General features: G+C 42.7%; 1 protein-coding gene across 3 annotated transcripts in view; it reads left to right on the top strand.

The window, feature by feature from the left end:
- The first annotated feature begins 285 nt into the window (after positions 1 to 285).
- The window catches only part of SAMD5 (sterile alpha motif domain containing 5), a 101,440-nt gene continuing 83,388 nt past the window's right edge, over positions 286 to 18,337 (top strand). The window contains exon 1 of one of the 3 annotated variants that reach the window (XR_011321698.1): positions 286 to 312. Coding sequence is in view for 2 of the 3 variants with exons in the window: in XM_069767950.1 (XP_069624051.1) it covers positions 12,078 to 12,542 (465 nt within the window). In the remaining variant the exon portion in view is untranslated. Of the gene's footprint in view, positions 313 to 11,113; positions 12,543 to 18,337 lie in introns of those variants that run through there. The other 2 variants (XM_069767950.1, XM_069767951.1) reach the window with 2 other exon arrangements.

Raw genomic sequence — 18,337 nt, 5'->3', positions numbered from 1 at the left:
CAGCTTACGTATTTCTGTGCCTCTCCCAGCAGTAAAACGAACGACTATGATTGCATCGGTTGCCTCTGCGACTGGACCCAGCAGGTTGGGGGGCCCGCCAAGGTCAGCAGATACTACAGCTGGATGTGTGTCCTCAGCTGAAGTGTATTGCAGCACATAGACCCATTGGAGCTGTTCTGGCTAGAGACCAGCAGCTGACATCGGCATGCACATGACCAGGGGCACATGATAGGGATGTCATGCGCTCCTGTTGCCTGTACGTTGAAGTCGGCTTCAGCAGAGGACACCGTGCAGCAGAGGAACATAGGGAGTGTGAGTATAATGTTTTGTTTTTTTTAAATCAGTGAGTAGACGATGCCCTTGGCCAAACTACTGCATGACTATCACTGTATGTTTGTGTCCATGTATGACTATGGACTGTGCATTATATTACATGTATAACTGGGCTGTGCATTATACTACATGTATAAATATGCACTGTGCATTATACTACATGTATAACTATGGACTGTGCATTATATTACATGTACAACTGGGTTGTGCATTATACTACATGTATGACTATGAGCTGTGCATTATATTACATGTATGACTATAGGCTGTGCATAATATTACATGGATGACTATGGACTATGCATTATACTACATGGATGACAATGGGCTGTGCATTACACTATATGGAGGACTATGGGCTGTGCATTATACTCCAGTACAGACCAAAAGTTTGGACACACCTTCTCATTTAAAGATTTTTCTGTATTTTCATGACTATGAAAATTGTACATTCACACTGAAGGCATCAAAACTATGAATTAATACATGTGGAATTATATACTTAACAAAAAAGTGTGAAACACTTGAAAATATGTCTTATATTCTAGGTTCTTCAAAGTAGCCACCTTTTGCTTTGATGACTGATTTGCACACTCTTGGCATTCTCTTGATGAGCTTCAAGACGTTGTCACCGGGAATAGTTTTCACTTCAAAGGTGTGCCCTGTCAGGTTTAATAAGTGGGATTTCTTGCCTTATAAATGGTGCTGTATTATGGCAAGAAAAAAGCAGCTAAGAAAAACGAGTGGCCATCATTACTTTAAGAAATGAAGGTCAGTCAGTCTGAAAAATTGGGAAAACTTTAAGTGTCCCCAAGTGCAGTGGCAAAAACCATCAAGCGATACAAAGAAACTGGCTCACATGAGGACCCCCCAGGAAAGGAAGACCAAGAGTCACCTCTGCTTCTGAGGATAAGTTTATCTGAGTCACCGGCCTCAGAAATCGCAGGTTAACAGCAGCTCAGATTAGAGACCAGGTCAATGCCACACAGAGTTCTAGCAGCAGACACATCTCTGCAACAACTATTAAGAGGAGACTTTGTGTAGCAGGCCTTCTTGCTTCACTGCTAAGGACCGGCAACAAGCAGAAGAGACTTGCTTGTGCTAAAGAACATAAGTAATGGACATTAGACTAGTGGAAATCTGTGCTTTGGTCTGATGAGTCCAAATTTGAGATCTTGGTTCCAACCACCATGTCTTTGTGCGATGCAGAAAAAGTGAACGGATGGACTCTACATGCCTGGTTCCACCGTGAAGCATGGAGGAGGAGGTGTGATGGTGTGGGGCTGCTTTCCTGGTGACACTGTTAGGGATTTATTCAAAGTTGAAGGCATACTGAACCAGCATGGCTACCACAGCATCTTCCAGCGGCATGCTATTCCATCCAGTTTGTGTTTAATTGGACCATCATTTATTTTTCAACAGGACAAGTGTATTCTCACTTCCTGCGGCAGCACCATTCCATCGATGTCATGACCACTGTTCCTGGTTGTTACATGACATTGTTATGTTATGTGCGGGCCGCAGCCAATGACCGCTCTTCAGCTCCAGCTCATAAATATCCTGGCAGAACAGACATCTGCTCTCATGAAATAGTAATGACTGCAACTGATGAGCTGCCGATCATTGGCTGCACCTAACACATCAGACAATAATATTATATCACTTCTGGGAAGAGCACCACCAAAATCACTGAAATGGCACTGCTGTGGGAGGTGAATATGCATTGTTTTTATTTCTAATTTTCTCTCTTGAATTGATGAAGCTGCGGTCATCCAGTAGAGGACAACTCCTCTAAGGTGTGGCCTATATTGTCCTATGTAATGATAACATTAAGACCCTAACTTTCCATTAATACCAATAATACTTTAAAGGTGTTGACCATTTTATTTTATCAGATCAGATGTGTTGGGGAAAGGACATGATTAGGTGTCACTTCTTTTTCCTACACTTGTTAGTACACCCTTGCGCATCTCTCTTGTCCACAAAATGACTGATGATGGAGGAGCATATGACTAGACATGTCCAGCTGGAAACTACCGAATAAGGCTTCTTTTACACTTACTGTGGTTTTGCGTCCTGTTTTTGGGGCCCCAATAGATTTCTACGGGGCCTCAAAAATGGGCCGCAATAATTCCATGGTGCGCCCTACGCCCTATGGCTCTGAGGGCCATATTTACGGCTGTGAAAAAAAATATCGAGCCTGCTCGATATTTTTCAAGGCTTACCGACACGGCTCCCATTGAAAATTAATGGGGCAGCATAAACAACCGAAGCTTGTTTTTGTGGCGCACCGTGACTACCATTTTTGCGGAATGCCGTTTTTTTTTCCAATGATTTTGCCATAGTATTGGAAACCCCAAAAACGGCGATCTGCAAGTTTTTTGCTGTCCGTTATTGCGGCAGACCGTGAAAATTGCGGCAATACGGCTGGCAAAAAAGGCCCGCAATAACAGGCTGCAAAAAACACGGTAAGTGTAAAAGAAGCCTAAGGGATAGTTACTTTTCAGTTGGATGAGTCTGATGGACAGATCCAATCACATGCTTCTTCATTAGCTGACATTTTCTACATAGAATTTTTGTGCAGGAAGTCCACACTAACCAGAACTTGTACTTAAATATTAGTAATTGGCACAAAATGAGGTTCCCACCACATTTGTGAAAATAAAGACTAGGTATTTGACTTGTGTGGCAGAAGTGGTTCTTGTCATATCTTTTAATTTCAAATGTATTCATCCGGTTGCAAAATGAAACAATATCAACATGATAAAGAACTAGTCTGATTGCCATATGTGGAGTCGGGAAGGAATTTTTTTCCCCAATGTGGAGCTTACTCTTTGCTACATGGGTTTTTTTTGCCTTCCTCTGGATCAACATGTTAGGGCATGTTAGATTTAGGCTATGGGTTGAACTAGATGGATTTACAGTCTTCCTTCAACCTTAATAACTATGTATGTATACTATGTAACTTTCTGTATTGCATGTCTAGATTTACATGTTGTTCTTTGCACCTGTATAGATTGATAGAACCATATTTATTAGAGAACGAACACATGCATTCCCTACATATTGATTGTACTCACAAACAATGTGTATACCAATGAATAAGCGGCTCACTAGTTTTTGGTACCGATATACATTTGTACATCATTGCTAACACATATTGCTAGCAATGATAAAGCCGGATTCCCTGGGGTCTATACATTGCATAAAACACATATGTGTCATTCTCTACATAAAGAATAGACAGAAAGGCTTAAGATTATATTTTCCTTGTCATCAATCTATGGTGACCTTTTCGGAGATGTGTTTCAGAAACATTTATCATTAGCCATTATGGGGCTGTGATTTTCTTTCTGCTGTACACTGTAAGAGCTGACAGCACCACATTGCATTACCAAATAGATGAGCATGGGCATGAATGGTTCGACACGAAAATGTCTAGACTCTGACTGTGCATATTTTTTCACAGTGACACCACCAGATACAATAACAAAAAGGTCTGCACCGCTAGCATGTCTTTCTCCAACAATACCCGCTTTGTTAGATTTATACAGTAAATAAAATATCCAATCCCTTTTGTTAAAGATTCCATGTTTCCTGTTATACGTTCACAAACAGGTGTCACATCTTTTATGTAGAGAAAACATTCCACAAAGACTTTGCAACTTCAAGATGCGGGAGCCCTGAAAGTATTATAAAGTTGCTTCAAAAAACGTTATGTAATAAAATGTAAAATGTTCACAGCTATTGAGGATGCAGGGAAACAAGATATTGACTGTATTGTCTTATAGCATTGCAAATATCTTCTGCATAAAGAAAACCCCACATACTTGTAGTAGCACTATGATATTGCTACATAGCTACCTCTATCTTTCGGTGTCTCATAAAATGGAAAGCAATGATTGTATTTGAGTGGGCCCATTTGTTATAGCTAACACTGGTATAATTATTCCAATGCATGCTACGTACTATGGGTACGGAAAGTATTCAGACCACTTTAAATTTTTCACTCTTTGTTTCATTGCAGCCATTTGGTAAATTCAAAAAAGTTCATTTTGTTTCTCAGGAATGTACACTCTGCACCCCATCTTGACAGAAAAAAAACAGAAATGTAGTAATTTTTGCAAATTTACGGTATTAAAAAAATAAAAATTGAAATATCACATGGTCATAAGTATTCAGACCCTTTGCTCAGTATTGAGTAGAAGCACACTTTTGAGCTAGTTCAGCCATGAGTCTTCTTGGGAATGATGCAACAAGTTTTTCACACCGGGATTTGGGGATCCTCTGCCATTCTTCCTTGCAGATCCTCTCCAATTCCATCAGGTTGGATGGTGAACGTTGGTGGACAGCCATTTTCAGGTCTCTCCAGAGATGCTCAATTGGGTTTAGGTCAGGGCTCTGGCTGGGCCAGTCAAGAATGGTCACAGAGTTGTTCTGAAGCCACTCCTTTGTTATTTTAGTTGTGTGCTTAGGGTCATTGTCTTGCTGGAAGGTGAACCTTCGGCCAAGTCTGAGGTCCAGAGCACACTGGAAGAGGTTTCCATCCAGGATATCTCTGTACTTGGCCACATTCATGTTTCCTTCACTGGCAACCAGTCATCCTGTCCCTACAGCGGAAAACACCCCATAGCATGATGCTGCCACCACCATGTTTCACTGTTGGGATTGTATTGGGCAGGTGATGAGCAGTGCCTGGTTTTCTCCACACATACTGCTTAGAATTATCACCAAAAACGTCTATCTTCGTCTCATCAGACTGGATAATCTTATTTTTTATAGTCTTGGAGTCCTTCATGTGTTTTTTTTTAACAAACTCTATGAGGGCTTTCATATGTTTTGCACTGAGGAGAGGCTTCCATTGGGCCACTCTGCCATAAAGACCCGAGTGGTGGAGGGCTGCAGTGATAGTTGACTTTGTGGAACTTTCTCAGATCTCCCTACTGCATCTCTGGAGCTCAGCCACAGTGATCTTGGGGTTCTTCTTTACCTCTATCGCCAAGGCTCTTCTCCCATGATTGCTCAGTTTGGCTGGATGGCCAGGTCTAGGAAGACTTCTGGTGGTCCCAAACTTCTTCCATTTAAGGATTATGGGGCCACTGTGCTCTTAGGAACCTTGAGTACTGCAGAAATTCTGTTGTAACTTGGGCCAGATCTGTGCCTTGCCACAATTCTGTCTCTGAACTCCTTGACCAGTTCCTTCGACCTCATGATTCTCATTTGGTCTGACATGCACTGTGAGCTGTGAGGTCTTATATAGACAGGTGTGTGCCTTTCCAAATCAAGTCCTATCTGTTTAATTAAACACAGCTGGACTCTAATGAAGGAGTAGAACCATCTCAAGGAGGATCACAAGGAAATGCACAGCATGTGACTTAAATATGAGTGTCCGAGCAAAGGGTCTGAATACTTATGACCATATAATATTTTAGGTTTTCTTTTTATTAAATTTGCAAAAATGTCTACATTTCTGTTTTTTTTTCTGTCAAGATGGGGTGTAGAGTGTACATTAATGTGAAAAAAAATAAACTTTTTTAATTTACCAAATGGCTGCAATGACACAAAGAGTGAAAAATTTAAAGGGGTCTGAATACTTTCCGTACCCACTGTATTTCTAATAAAAAATATGCAACAATAGAGAGGCACGGTATAACGCACCATTCACACTGGAATCATGGATCTTTTTTATCAAGCTTTTATTACCCCTGATAGGTAGAATTGAAAACCCTGCAGTAATAATAATCTTTATTTAGCACTAACATATTCCGCAGCGCTTTACAGTTTGCACCCATTATCATCGCTGTCGCGGATAGGGCTCACAATCTAAATTCCCTATCAGTATGTCTTTGGAATGTGGGAGGAAACCGGAGTACCTGGAGGAAACCCACGCAAACACGGGGAGAACCTGCAAACGCATTGCACATATTGTCCTTGGTGGGATTTCAACCCAGGACCCCAGCGCTGCAAGGCTGCAGTGCTAACCACTGATCCACCGTGCTGCCCGTATAAACTTGATAAACCAATTCTAACTCAAAAGGATCTGTTAGACTCCGTTTCCATGCTACAATCCATTGAAAAATTAATCTTTTACCTCTATATGAAAGTCCCCAGAACAGAAACCATGACACTAATAGCCTAAAGACTAATTCGGACTTCAGTTTTTCATGTACATGTTCCATCAGTGATTTTCACAGATAGAACATGTGCCTGATTTATAATCTATGCGGATGTTCACGAGTCACGACTGTGTTTTTTTGAGAACCGTGTGTCTGTGCAAAATTGAGGTTGACATGACTGTTTTTTACCGGCATTAGGGATGTAAAGTACCAATACAAGATTATGGGTCATTGGAAATCACAGCCAACACATGGATGTCATCAGTGTGCAGTCTGTGTTCTGTAGTTGATTAACACTGTAAAGGATAGGAGAAACTTTGTAATTTATTTATCACACTTGAAAATTACTGATGATAAAAACTGAAACACAGATCCAAAAGACTGATGATACCGTTTCAATATTTGCGTACATGAACAAACAGGGATGGATGAGGCCTAACATGGTCAATTTGAGGACTGTGATGCACGGACTGGCCGCTGGTTTCCTGACATGAACTTGACAGTCTCGCCTAGAATTGCTAAGTTTCTCCACTGGGCTACTGGCATTCTGGCATAATTTTAATAATAATAATAATAATAATAATCTTTATTTTTCTATTTGACTAAATATTGAGAGGATTTGGCCAAATTTCTGGGACTTTACACCCATTTATGACTATTACATGCTGCCTCTGCTCTTTTTTTGTACTATATAATATAGTGGATATAGGATATAGTTACATGCATGGGTTTAGTTTCAAAAATTTTAATAGCTAAAAATCGTTCCCATAAATTTTTCTGCTTGCTTCTGCAGGATGTGCAATTGTAAGAAGGTCAGGTGAAAGTGCAGGGAACCTCAGGCAGGAGGATGGCCCTCGATGACCTTTTCTCCGGCCCCTCGCAGATTCCTTGGTACTACAATGCTTGGGCCGGGAGCTGTGTTTTCATGGCTGCCAACCCATTCATTTCTTCTTGCTCTGTGAGCTTTTAAGGAAAAGACACGGACCAGGCCTACCTACTCCGTGATAGATCCGGAACTGTCGGGGCTGTCACCCAGGATTCATGGGGGAAAGCTTAAAGCCCCGGACCGACCTCTGCACCTAGGAGTAGGGGGCATGGCTAAGATAAAAGGGCCACAGCGCGTGGCAAATCAGTTAGTTGCCGTGGGAACGTGCATCGCGCAGGAGCGCAGTGTCAGGGCTTCTGCGAGGGGGCCAACTGCCAGAGTGGGCAAAAACCAGCAGAGGCTAAAAGCATTAACACAGACTGCCAACAATGATGTACCTGGTCCCCGCTGACATCGCTAACCGTGAGTGACAGGACGCCCAGTCAGGACATAAGCCTGCGCACGCACCGATGGAAGAATTGGGACACCCACTGTGAGGGCGGGGTTTCCCTTTGTACCTGAATCGAGTTGCTCATTGTCCCTGTATGCTGACAGGGGGAAAGACTGTGCTCTGACTGGCTCATAGTTTCCTGACACACCAATCACCGACCTGACCACGAGGAATCACCGCCGCCACCAGGATCCAGGACACCATCTTTTCCAGGACCATACTGGACCCCTTATGTGCCACTGCTTTGGCGCCAATGTCCACATCCTGAACTAACTGCCTTCTGATGTCGTTATACTGATAAATTTGCCCTCCTTGAACTTCCTACCCTATGCTTCACACCCGCTTCCTCTGAGTTACGCCCCCTGTGTTCCTTTATATTGTTTTAGCTGTGTTCTCCCTGCGAGGAGTATACCTGTTAAATTAAACCCCACGTTAACACTTGCTCTGCCTCTGACCCATTACTGCCTCTTCCTACCTGTTCACAAGCACACGCATGCAGCGTTCACTACCGAATGCTGAGGTGCGTGAAATGAATGATTACATCCTGACACCAGTGCCAGTGTCAAGACTTACTTTGTGGGCGGCGTTAGCTCACATTTTGCCCCTGAAGGATGGCTTAAATATCCAAATGACCTTTGGCAGAAAGAAGGTTCCTCAACCCTGTCTTAGAGTCTAGCTTCCCACCCCACGTGACCATGACATGGAAACAGGTTGTGGTGGTACAATCAACTAAAGGAGAACAGGGGCACAAATCATAGCAGTTACAGGGCACTTACAGCCTATGGAACACAACTTGGTGGGGATAGTTTATTTTTTCCCAGTCTCTCTCATGTTTTTTCCTTTGATTGAGCCTGCAATTAACGTTTTCGTGAAAATATAATAAATGCTTTATTTTATCCAGAACATTGTGCTGGTGTTTGTGGAAATACGATGGATTATTAATGAAGAGAAGGGGCTGTGCAGTAGCTGTGGTGAGCTGATAAACTTTGGTTAAACTAAGGTGCCAGAAAAACAGAAGTTCTGTTTTGGTCACTTTGACCGAAGTGGTTGGACCTGGAGTAGCATTTTTAACCAGGAATAAGGAGGCGCTCACCATTGATAGGATGCATCAACTTCTGTGCAAAATTCATTAAGTGTCATGATGAATGAATCAGGGCCTTAATACACAATTCCTTGCAGGATTCACCAATTTCTCTCCGACAGTCTACAGATGTTCTAATTCACAGCTGCCTAGTCGGCTGCTTACAGTGCCACACAGGTGACTCACAGACTTGCCAAAAAAGCAGCACTATGCATGGACTATGTTCCTTCCTATAACAGAGCCATGTGCACCATGCTACAAGGTCACATATCACTGACCAGAAACCTCACTTGAGTTCTTTATGCAGATCCATACAATAATCATCAAGGTCACAGTACTTACAAATAAATCATGTTAGTAGCATTTGCCAGACAGAATAAAATATGACACCTTAGGCTACGTTCACATTAGCGTTTTGCGGGGCTGCGTCGGGCGCAGCCGCGGCGACTCATGCGTCAAGCGCCCCTATATTTAACTTGGGGGGTGCATGGACATTCGTTGTGCTGCGTTTTGCGACGCATGCGGATTTTTTGCCGCAAGCGTAGGGCGCAGAAGATGCAGCAAGTTGCATTTTTTTGCGTCCAAAATTCAGCAAAAAAGGACGCATGCGTCGCAAAACGCTGCGTTTTACTGTGCGTTTTTGTTGCGTTTTTGTTTGCGTTGTGCGTTGTGTCTCCGACGCAACATCGCACAACGCAAATGTGAACGTAGCCTTACAAAGGAACATCATAATAGTCCCAGCTTCACTTGCACGCTGAAACAGGCAGTTCAAGACAGTCCAAGATGTATCACACAGACATCGAACACCCCTTAAGGCCCCGTCACACATAGCGAGATCGCTAGCGAGATCGCTGCTGAGTCACAAGTTTTGTGACGCAACAGCGATCTCAGTAGCGATCTCGCTATGTGTGACACGTACCAGCGATCAGGCCCCTGCTGTGAGATCGCTGGTCGTGTCGGAATGGCCTGGGCCATTTTTTGATCGTTGAGGTCCCGCTGACATCGCTGAATCGGCGTGTGTGACGCCGATTCAGCGATGTCTTCGCTGGTAACCAGGGTAAACATCGGGTTACTAAGCGCAGGGCGGCGCTTAGTAACCCGATGTTTACCCTGGTTACCATCCTAAAAGTAAAAAAACAAATGCTACATACTTACCTATCGCTGTCTGTCCTCGGCGCTTTGCTTCTCTGGTCTGGCTGTGAGCGTCGGTCAGCCGGAAAGCAGAGCGGTGACGTCACCGCTCTGCTTTCCGGCCGCTGTGCTCACAGCCAGACCAGAGAAGCAGAGCGCCGAGGACAGACAGCGATAGGTAAGTATGTAGCGTTTTTTTTTTTTTACTTTAACGATGGTAACCAGGGTAAACATCGGGTTACTAAGCGTGGCCCTGCGCTTAGTTACCCGATGTTTACCCTGGTTACCGGGGACCTCGGGATCGTTGGTCGCTGGAGAGCTGTCTGTGTGACAGCTCTCCAGCGACCAAACAGCGACGCTGCAGCGATCCGGATCGTTGTCGGTATCGCTGCAGCGTCGCTATGTGTGACGGGGCCTTTACACTTGTATCTCTGCAAATCCCAATAACATGAATGAGACAGCTGCAGAAATGTCTACAACAAACCTGCCGTGCGATAGAGATAATGGAAATGATAGTCTTTAATTCAAACAGACAAACATGGAAAATAATTAAAAATGTGGCTAATCCGAAACGTTGCTGGTTTTCCATGCCTCGTCATTGTTTTGTTTATTTTTTTTCTTTCTTCCCATTCTGAGATTCATTCCTGTTTATCAGGTACAAATCTAGTGGACATTTTGTGAAAACATCTTCCAGCTAGATATAGCACCAAGAATGAGATTTGCCTAAAATGTGATAATAATATTTTAAACCACAAGTAAATAAAAATAAACCCACGTAAGCCCCCGTGAAGCATTGGACTTCATGTCTTACATACCTAAGATGCTATTAATTTCATATTGTAGAATGCACTCATTGCTGGAGATGGGTGGGGTAGAAATGCTCTCAGGGTCTGCTTAGGTAGCAGTTGGGGGACTGCTAGCCTCAGAACAGTTTTACAATAAGCTTATCTGGGAGATTCTTACTTTTCGCTGCTATTCAGAATAACTGACACATTGGAACATTTCACTAAAGGCTCCGACATCCCTTGTTTGGATGAACGAGACTGGAATAAAACAGGAAATGTAAAGAATAATTAGCATTTCTGCTGTGAATGCGAGACAAATTAAAGGCGAGATAAAAGACCGGTTAGAAAGAAGAGTGAATGACACAACCTTATGGAAGCAGCCTGGCCACAGCCAAATTGCCTGCTGTATTCTCTTGCAGATTAATCTTGAATCAAAAGTCCCCTCCCCACATCCACACACGCAGCAGAGGCTGCCGGCTGAACTGCACTTGAAATCCTCTCTGTGAAGCGGCTGCAAATGTAATCTGGAACAATAAATAAAAAATAGCGTGCAACCGGTATTGTGAGAAGAACAAGCAGAAGCAAGAAGGAACTATTCTACCAGGTTGTAAAAAATAAGGGAAGGTGTGGCCGCAGGACCAGAGAAGCCAACAAGCTGCCGGATAACCTGAGACAATATTGAATTTTTTTTCCTGGAGTGTATTGACTGGTGGAAGAGCAAGTAGTGTGTCTGGCATCCCAGAGATGAAGGCAGGGCGGGAGGAGAGAAGCAAACTGTTAAGAAGAGCGTGGAAGGCATAGTCTCGCAGGCTTGCTCTGCCACACTAGAGCGGAATACTGAAGCTAACGGGAAATAAAAAAGTAGCAATACTAACTTGTTTGGAAAATATTTCGTAGCATGGCATCAGGTTGGTGCCTGCTCTGAATTCTTCCTGCACAGTATCATTGATGTAAGCACAGGAGACAGCTGAGGTGTAATCAGGTTACTCTTGATCTGATTGAGCAAAGCACACCGGAACTGTCCACATCTCCAGTCTGTCTTCTGTTCTTGGGATTGCATTATATTTCCAGCACACGGACCGGTCACGTCCCGGCTGCAGAATGACACAGACCATCAGGTACCAATGCTGCACTGTATCTTATTGCTGTTTCACAACTGCTTACCTGTGAGGAGTCGTTATAGGATGGTGGATTTTATTCTAACTTTTGGATGGTTTATTTCATCATTTACGTGTTGGAAGTAAAAGACAACATCTTTCCTACTTAGAATATTTTCAAGGTTTTTTTTTTATTTTTTATTTTTTGCTAACTCACCATGTGTGCAAATATAGTATATGAATGGCTGAAAGCATTGCAGCTTTCTCAATACGCAGAATCCTTTGTGGATAATGGCTATGATGATTTGGAGGTATGCAAACAGATTGGGGACCCTGATTTGGATGCCATCGGAGTAATGGTCCAACAGCATCGGAAGAAGATCCATGATGCAGTCCACAGACTTAGAGAAGAGGAGAAGGAAGCTGCAAGTGGATTATATTTCACTTTAGAGCCCCAGGTAGATTCTCCTACACCTGATATCTACACTAGTCACTTGGTGGAGCAGTATGAAACCAAAGCTTGGAGAGAAGCACAGGGTCATAAACCAGTTCCAAGGAGTAATAAGAGTGGCCAACTGAGTAAGAACTTGGTTACTTATCCTAAACTGAAGTTAAAGATCATGATAAGGGATAAACTCATTCGGGATGGAGTTAATCTCAGTAAACCACCGTTCTCCAAAAAGGTAAGATATGTGCATGATGGTATATGCGTGATAACAATATGTGCCAATGCAAGATGCTCACCATGATGTGAAACATTGCTAAATGCATAAAGATGGTCAGAATACAGATGGAAATCCATATGTTATAACCATTCTGCATGTTGTCCTTTCTTTTTTTGGTATTGGATTGAATTTATGTACTATATTATGAAATATTGACATTGAATAGCATACCTGTTGCTCTATAATGTGAGTTGGTGGTGAAGCGCCCCCTGCTGGGGTAGCAGTTTTCCCAAAAGTGATTGTATTCTGCACAGTCCTTTCTGGGGCTGCATCAGTCTCTGGTTTTGAAACATATCTCATTTTGTGCTTTTTTTAATATTATGAAGAGATAAAGCTATCTTAATTAATATTAGTATGGACTTCCACGACAGACACAGGTATCACCTTGGTAGGTCTGGTGAGGCCCTAGTTTGAGAAGCATTCATGTAAATCATTCTGAATGTTCACTGAGTTCCTAAACTTAAGGTAGACCATGCAGATGATGCCTGGCACAGACACAAAGATGACATACTACTGTGTTATAAATCATGCCGCAGACCCTTTGCTGTCCGCATAGGGAGGCTCCTCATGATATAAAGTAAGTGGCTGCCAATGCAAATAGTGTAGACTAGATACGTTACGATATTGGCATAGAAAGCCTCACTGGTTACTTTTAAGACAATATATGTATAATATATTCATTGTGCCCCCTCTTTGACATCCTAAATCACTAGGCATTGAAAACTTTGATTTGTCCAGCCATCTTATCTCCAGTGATATGTGCGGAATGGCAAGACTTTATTTTTCATTTACAGCATAGCTCTAAAGTCTCCATCGTCTTCCTCATTACGGTTAAATACATTGGGCTGTCCGTCTATGTCTCCCATGGGCACCAGATATGGTGGTCCACTCACTTATTCCTCCACAGGTCATTTCAGTACGGGCTTTGGGGTCTGTTGACAATTTAAGTATAATTGGCTTTGAAACTTTCATTTGCCACAGAGATCAGTGTTCTTTTTCCTCGGGGGGAAAGTACTATCACATCAGCCATAGACAAGCCCGTCCTTGAAAATCACTAACACGCAGCCATTTAGGAAGCAATAGAAAGTAAGGAGTGACATCTGGGTTCAGTAGAAAGGATAATCTATACAGCTTTTCTCCCATCGTTTCTTATAAATTGGTGTTTGCTGGTTCCTAGGTAATGTTTCCCTCTAAGCCTTGGAAGGTGATTGCGATAATTTTTCAATGCAGTAGGCATTCCTAAAATGAGTTTCACCTCTGTTAGTGAGAAGCACTGGATAAATGATTTGGTCAACTGTGGTCTATTATATGTTTTTCTATTGTTATTTCCAATCTGGAAAAAGAATACTGAATTGTTTTCATGTCTATACTAGAATTTCCCATTCTGTATATATCGCCACAGTAGGTGCCTGGCACTCCTAGCTAAGTGGTTGTCGTCATATTTTATTTTATTTTTTTATTTATCCTGTAGAGTACCCACATGGGACCAGACATAAATTTCTTGACCAGTGAAACGTCATGAGGTCAAATTATCCATTGATTTTTCAGGTTAAATGGTAATTAGTTACTTATCCTAGCATGTGTGTATATCAGCAGTGAACTAGCGGAGTGCCCTGCACTTCTGCACATTCCAGGAATGGGTTCAGCAAGGATTAGTTTGGATTGTAAATGTATTTTCAGGAATGCGCTGTCTTTGTGCACACTGAAGGGGGCGATTATCGTATAAGGTATACATTTCTTTCCTTTGCATTACGGCAGCAAGAATCCATTGTGCTACAGTCATATATTTAACGTTATTCTCAACAGTTGCTAATCTGATGGCAACAGGAAGGATTTCTGCTTCTCTATTCATCTTGCGTTGACATAAGTAAAATGATTGCGACGAAAAAAGTACAAAAAAATCTGCCCCATATAGCTGTAGGGAACCATAGCATTGTATGGAGCCTTACGGTACCTTAATGCGTCTCTTTTTATGTCAGATTCCATATTAAAAGTTGACTGATGTTGGATATGTCTTTAAAACATGCTGCCATACAAAGCACCATTATATTATACCCACACTATGTGCGTGAACCCCTAAAATTCTGAATACATTGAATGAAAATTTATTCTAACTGGTTGGAAAAATATTCACAACGTGGCAGTTGACTGTATTAACTACAGGTAGACTCATCAGGCTATAGATATCTACTATATAATTGTCTAAGGGTCACTTCCGTCTGTCCTTCTGTCTGTCACGGATATTCATTGGTCGCGGCCTCTGTCTGTCATGGAAATCCAAGTCGCTGATTGGTCTCGCCAGCTGCCTGTCATGGCTGCCGCAACCAATCAGCGACGGCCACAGTCCGATTAGTCCCTCCCTACTCCCCTGCAGTCCGTGCCCGGCGCTCGCTCCATACTCCCCGCAGTCAGCGCCTGCTCCATACTCCCCTCCAGTCACCGCTCACACAGGGTTAATGCCAGCGGTAACGGACCACGTCATGCCGTGGGTAACTCACTCCGTTACCGCCGCTATTAACCCTGTGTGACCAAGTTTTTACTATTGATGCTGCCTATGCAGCATCAATAGTAAAAAGATCCAATGTTAAAAATAATTTAAAAAAAAAAACCTGCTATTCTCACCTTCCGTAGTCCGACGATGCACTCACGCCTGCCCCCAGCTTCTGTTCCCAGTGATGCATTTGGAAATTACCCAGAAGACTTAGCAGTCTCGCAAGACCGCTAAGTGATCTGGATAATTTCGCAATGCATCCTGGGAACGAAAGATGACGGCAGCCGCGCGCGCATCGCCAGAGGTTTGCTGGATCTACAGTGGATCCCGCCGGGTGACTATATAACTATTTTTTATTTTAATTATTTTTTTAACAGGGATATGGTGCCCACACTGCTAAATACTACGTGGGCTGTGTTAGATACCGCGTGGCTGCTATATACTACCTAGCCAGTGTTAGATACTATGTGGGCTGTGTTCTATACTGCGTGGGCTGCGTTATATAATACATGGCTGCTATATACTATGTGGGCAGTGTCATATACTACTTGGCTGTGTTCTATACTGCGTGCTATATACTACGTGGCAACTGTTAGATACTATGTGGGCTGTGCTATAAATTACGTGGCCAGTGTTACATACTACATGGGCTGTGTTATATACTGCGTGGCTGCTATATACTGCGTGGCTGCTATATACTGTGTGGGCTGTGTTATATACTACGTGGGCTGTGTTATTTACTGTGTGGCCTATATTAACGCATCGGATATTCTACAATATGTATGTATGTATATAGCAGCCACATGGTATATACCACAGGCCACGTAGTACTCCTATATACTACGTGGCCTGTGCTATATACTATGTGGCTGCTATATACATACATACATATTCTAGAATACCCGATGCGTTAGAATCGGGCCACCATCTAGTCTTTTATATCAGTCCTATCGGGAGACCCTAAAACCACCATAAATAATTACATACATCACAATTTACAGGTAAACTTCAGAAATGTTTAATATTTTTCAGCAGCATTGTTAATTTTTTAAACTTAAATTACATTGGTGCAAATATAGGATGGTGTTAATTTAACCTATACTGTATATAGTATGTTTGCTGTAGAACATTTTGTAGCACCTTTAATATTCTTTAACATAAGATCAGAAATTTTTCTGGTAGGTTCTCAGAAATGCCTGTTAAATAGCAATTCCTGTTATTGTACTACAAGTTTGGGGTGCAAAATATCTTAAAAATTAAATGACATGAATATAAATACACATCTGTACAGAGCATTTATTCTTGCATTCATTATTTTCCTTGGGGAAAGTGCCAAGTTGGCATATGGAGACTTATAGGCCATGCAGTGCTCCTCTGGGAAATTAAATATGCAGATTACTACTTCACAGAGGAAGAGGCTAGATACTTTAGTGCGACCTGTTGGAAGTAGCAATCCTAAAATTCATTATCGACCCTTTACAGTAATCGGTAAAACACTTTCAATTGTTGTTATTGACAACACGTGGCTTTAGAGTCTTCCTCTGTATGAAGATAATTTGAACATTTAATTTCCCAACTTTCCATAAAGTGAAGAATTAATATACGATGAAATTCTCTGTCCCACTGCATAGCTAAAGGCTTCTCTGCCTTTTGGCTTAGACCATGCGTACTGTCTGCTGGGGTCAGTGGGTATGGTCTGGCTTGCTGACGTAAAGCAAATACACTAAAGCATATTCGTCATAAGTTATGGGATGTCTGCAACGTGGCTTATATACTGTAGTTATTCAGTTATGTGACCCTTAATCCTAGGATGAAACCATAAGTGAAGTAGTTTGGAGGGCCTGAGGTGCAGAGGTACCATAGGAGTAATGACCCTCCTGGGGTGTCTGAATTCATTTGGTGTGGGACTTCACATGAGATTCATGGCACATTTGCATGCACTGAAAAACTTTTGCACTTTTCAGTGCACACCATTATTCTAGGCCTTTTGGCTAGGATGGTGAATGTTTTACTTTACTGGTGGCAGTTCAGGTCAATATTACGCTGTAAAACCACCATGGTTTATTTTCATTGTTTCCACCATTTCTGAGTCTTTTCTTGTGCATCTTGTCACAAGGACTTTTTGTGGTGTGGTTCCCTATCAACAGGTCTAGGGGGAAATGTATGACCATTCGATTCTCCCTGCAAATCTTTGCTTCATTTCCTTTGGGAGGAGAGTCAATGAACTCCTAGTTTTGTTGTTGTGGGACAGCCCAAGAGAATGCCGAGAGCAAGACCAGCTTTCCCTAAGCTTCAGCGAAGGAAGGATGAAGATTTCTGACCTTTGCTAGGGCCTTCTGGTCTAGAATGATGAGGAAAGGTTTTTTTAGGGGCCTTTCTCCTTTTATTGTGGCACTGTTCACTTTTTTAAGCACAATTACGTGGAGAGCATGATCTCGGGCTCCTAAAAACAATGTATCTGCAGATGGAGGTTCTGGTTCGGCAGTATATTTTAAAGGGACACTGTCACCTGAATTTGGAGGGAACAATCTTCAGCCATGGAGGCGGGGTTTCTGGGTGTTTGATTCACACTTTCCTTACCTGCAGGCTGCATGCTAGCTGCAATATTGGATTGAAGTTCATTCTCTGTCCTCCGTAGTACATGCCTGCTCTTTCTTCGTGAAGAGGCGTTTTGCAAATATTCATTTTTGTACAGTTATGCTACCATTACTATAATATTTCAATCATTATACTGGACCATACGGTTCTGCCTTTTTGCCAAGAGTTAAATACCTATCATTTCCATAGATTCTCTTTTAAAATACTCCGGTACCTTCCACTGCCCCTTGTCCATATAGTGATGTGGCTAGCAAAAGCACAGTCCTGTGCGAGCCCAACGGGGCTCCTTAACACTAGGACTACTGGACTCGTGACCCCGACTAGAACTACTGAAGTGCAAGTAGTCAAAATGACTATACCAGTAGTCCTAGTGTTAACTATCTTATCTGGGGTAGTCGGGTAACAAGGGTCAGGACAACTATTCTCTACCCATGTCAGGGCGCAAGTGTCAGTCCCATGTGTCGTCTTTCTTGGGGCAGCACATGTGTGGTACTCACTTAGTGTATGTCACCTGGTTCTCTCTGGCAGTCACTAGACACACACCGCACGTCCCACTGTCCCTGGTCCCTGCTGTTGGCGGCAGGCAATGCTGATCTGCTTGGTGCTGGTGCTCCCGGCCAGAGGACTATGCTTTGTGGCTGCTGCAACACCCGGCTCTACCCGG

This window comes from Ranitomeya imitator, chromosome 5 (assembly GCF_032444005.1).
Source record: "Ranitomeya imitator isolate aRanImi1 chromosome 5, aRanImi1.pri, whole genome shotgun sequence".
NCBI lineage: Eukaryota > Metazoa > Chordata > Amphibia > Anura > Dendrobatidae > Ranitomeya > Ranitomeya imitator.
The sequence above is the reverse complement of the archived record's forward strand: the minus strand, read 5'-3'. Positions and strand labels throughout refer to the sequence as shown.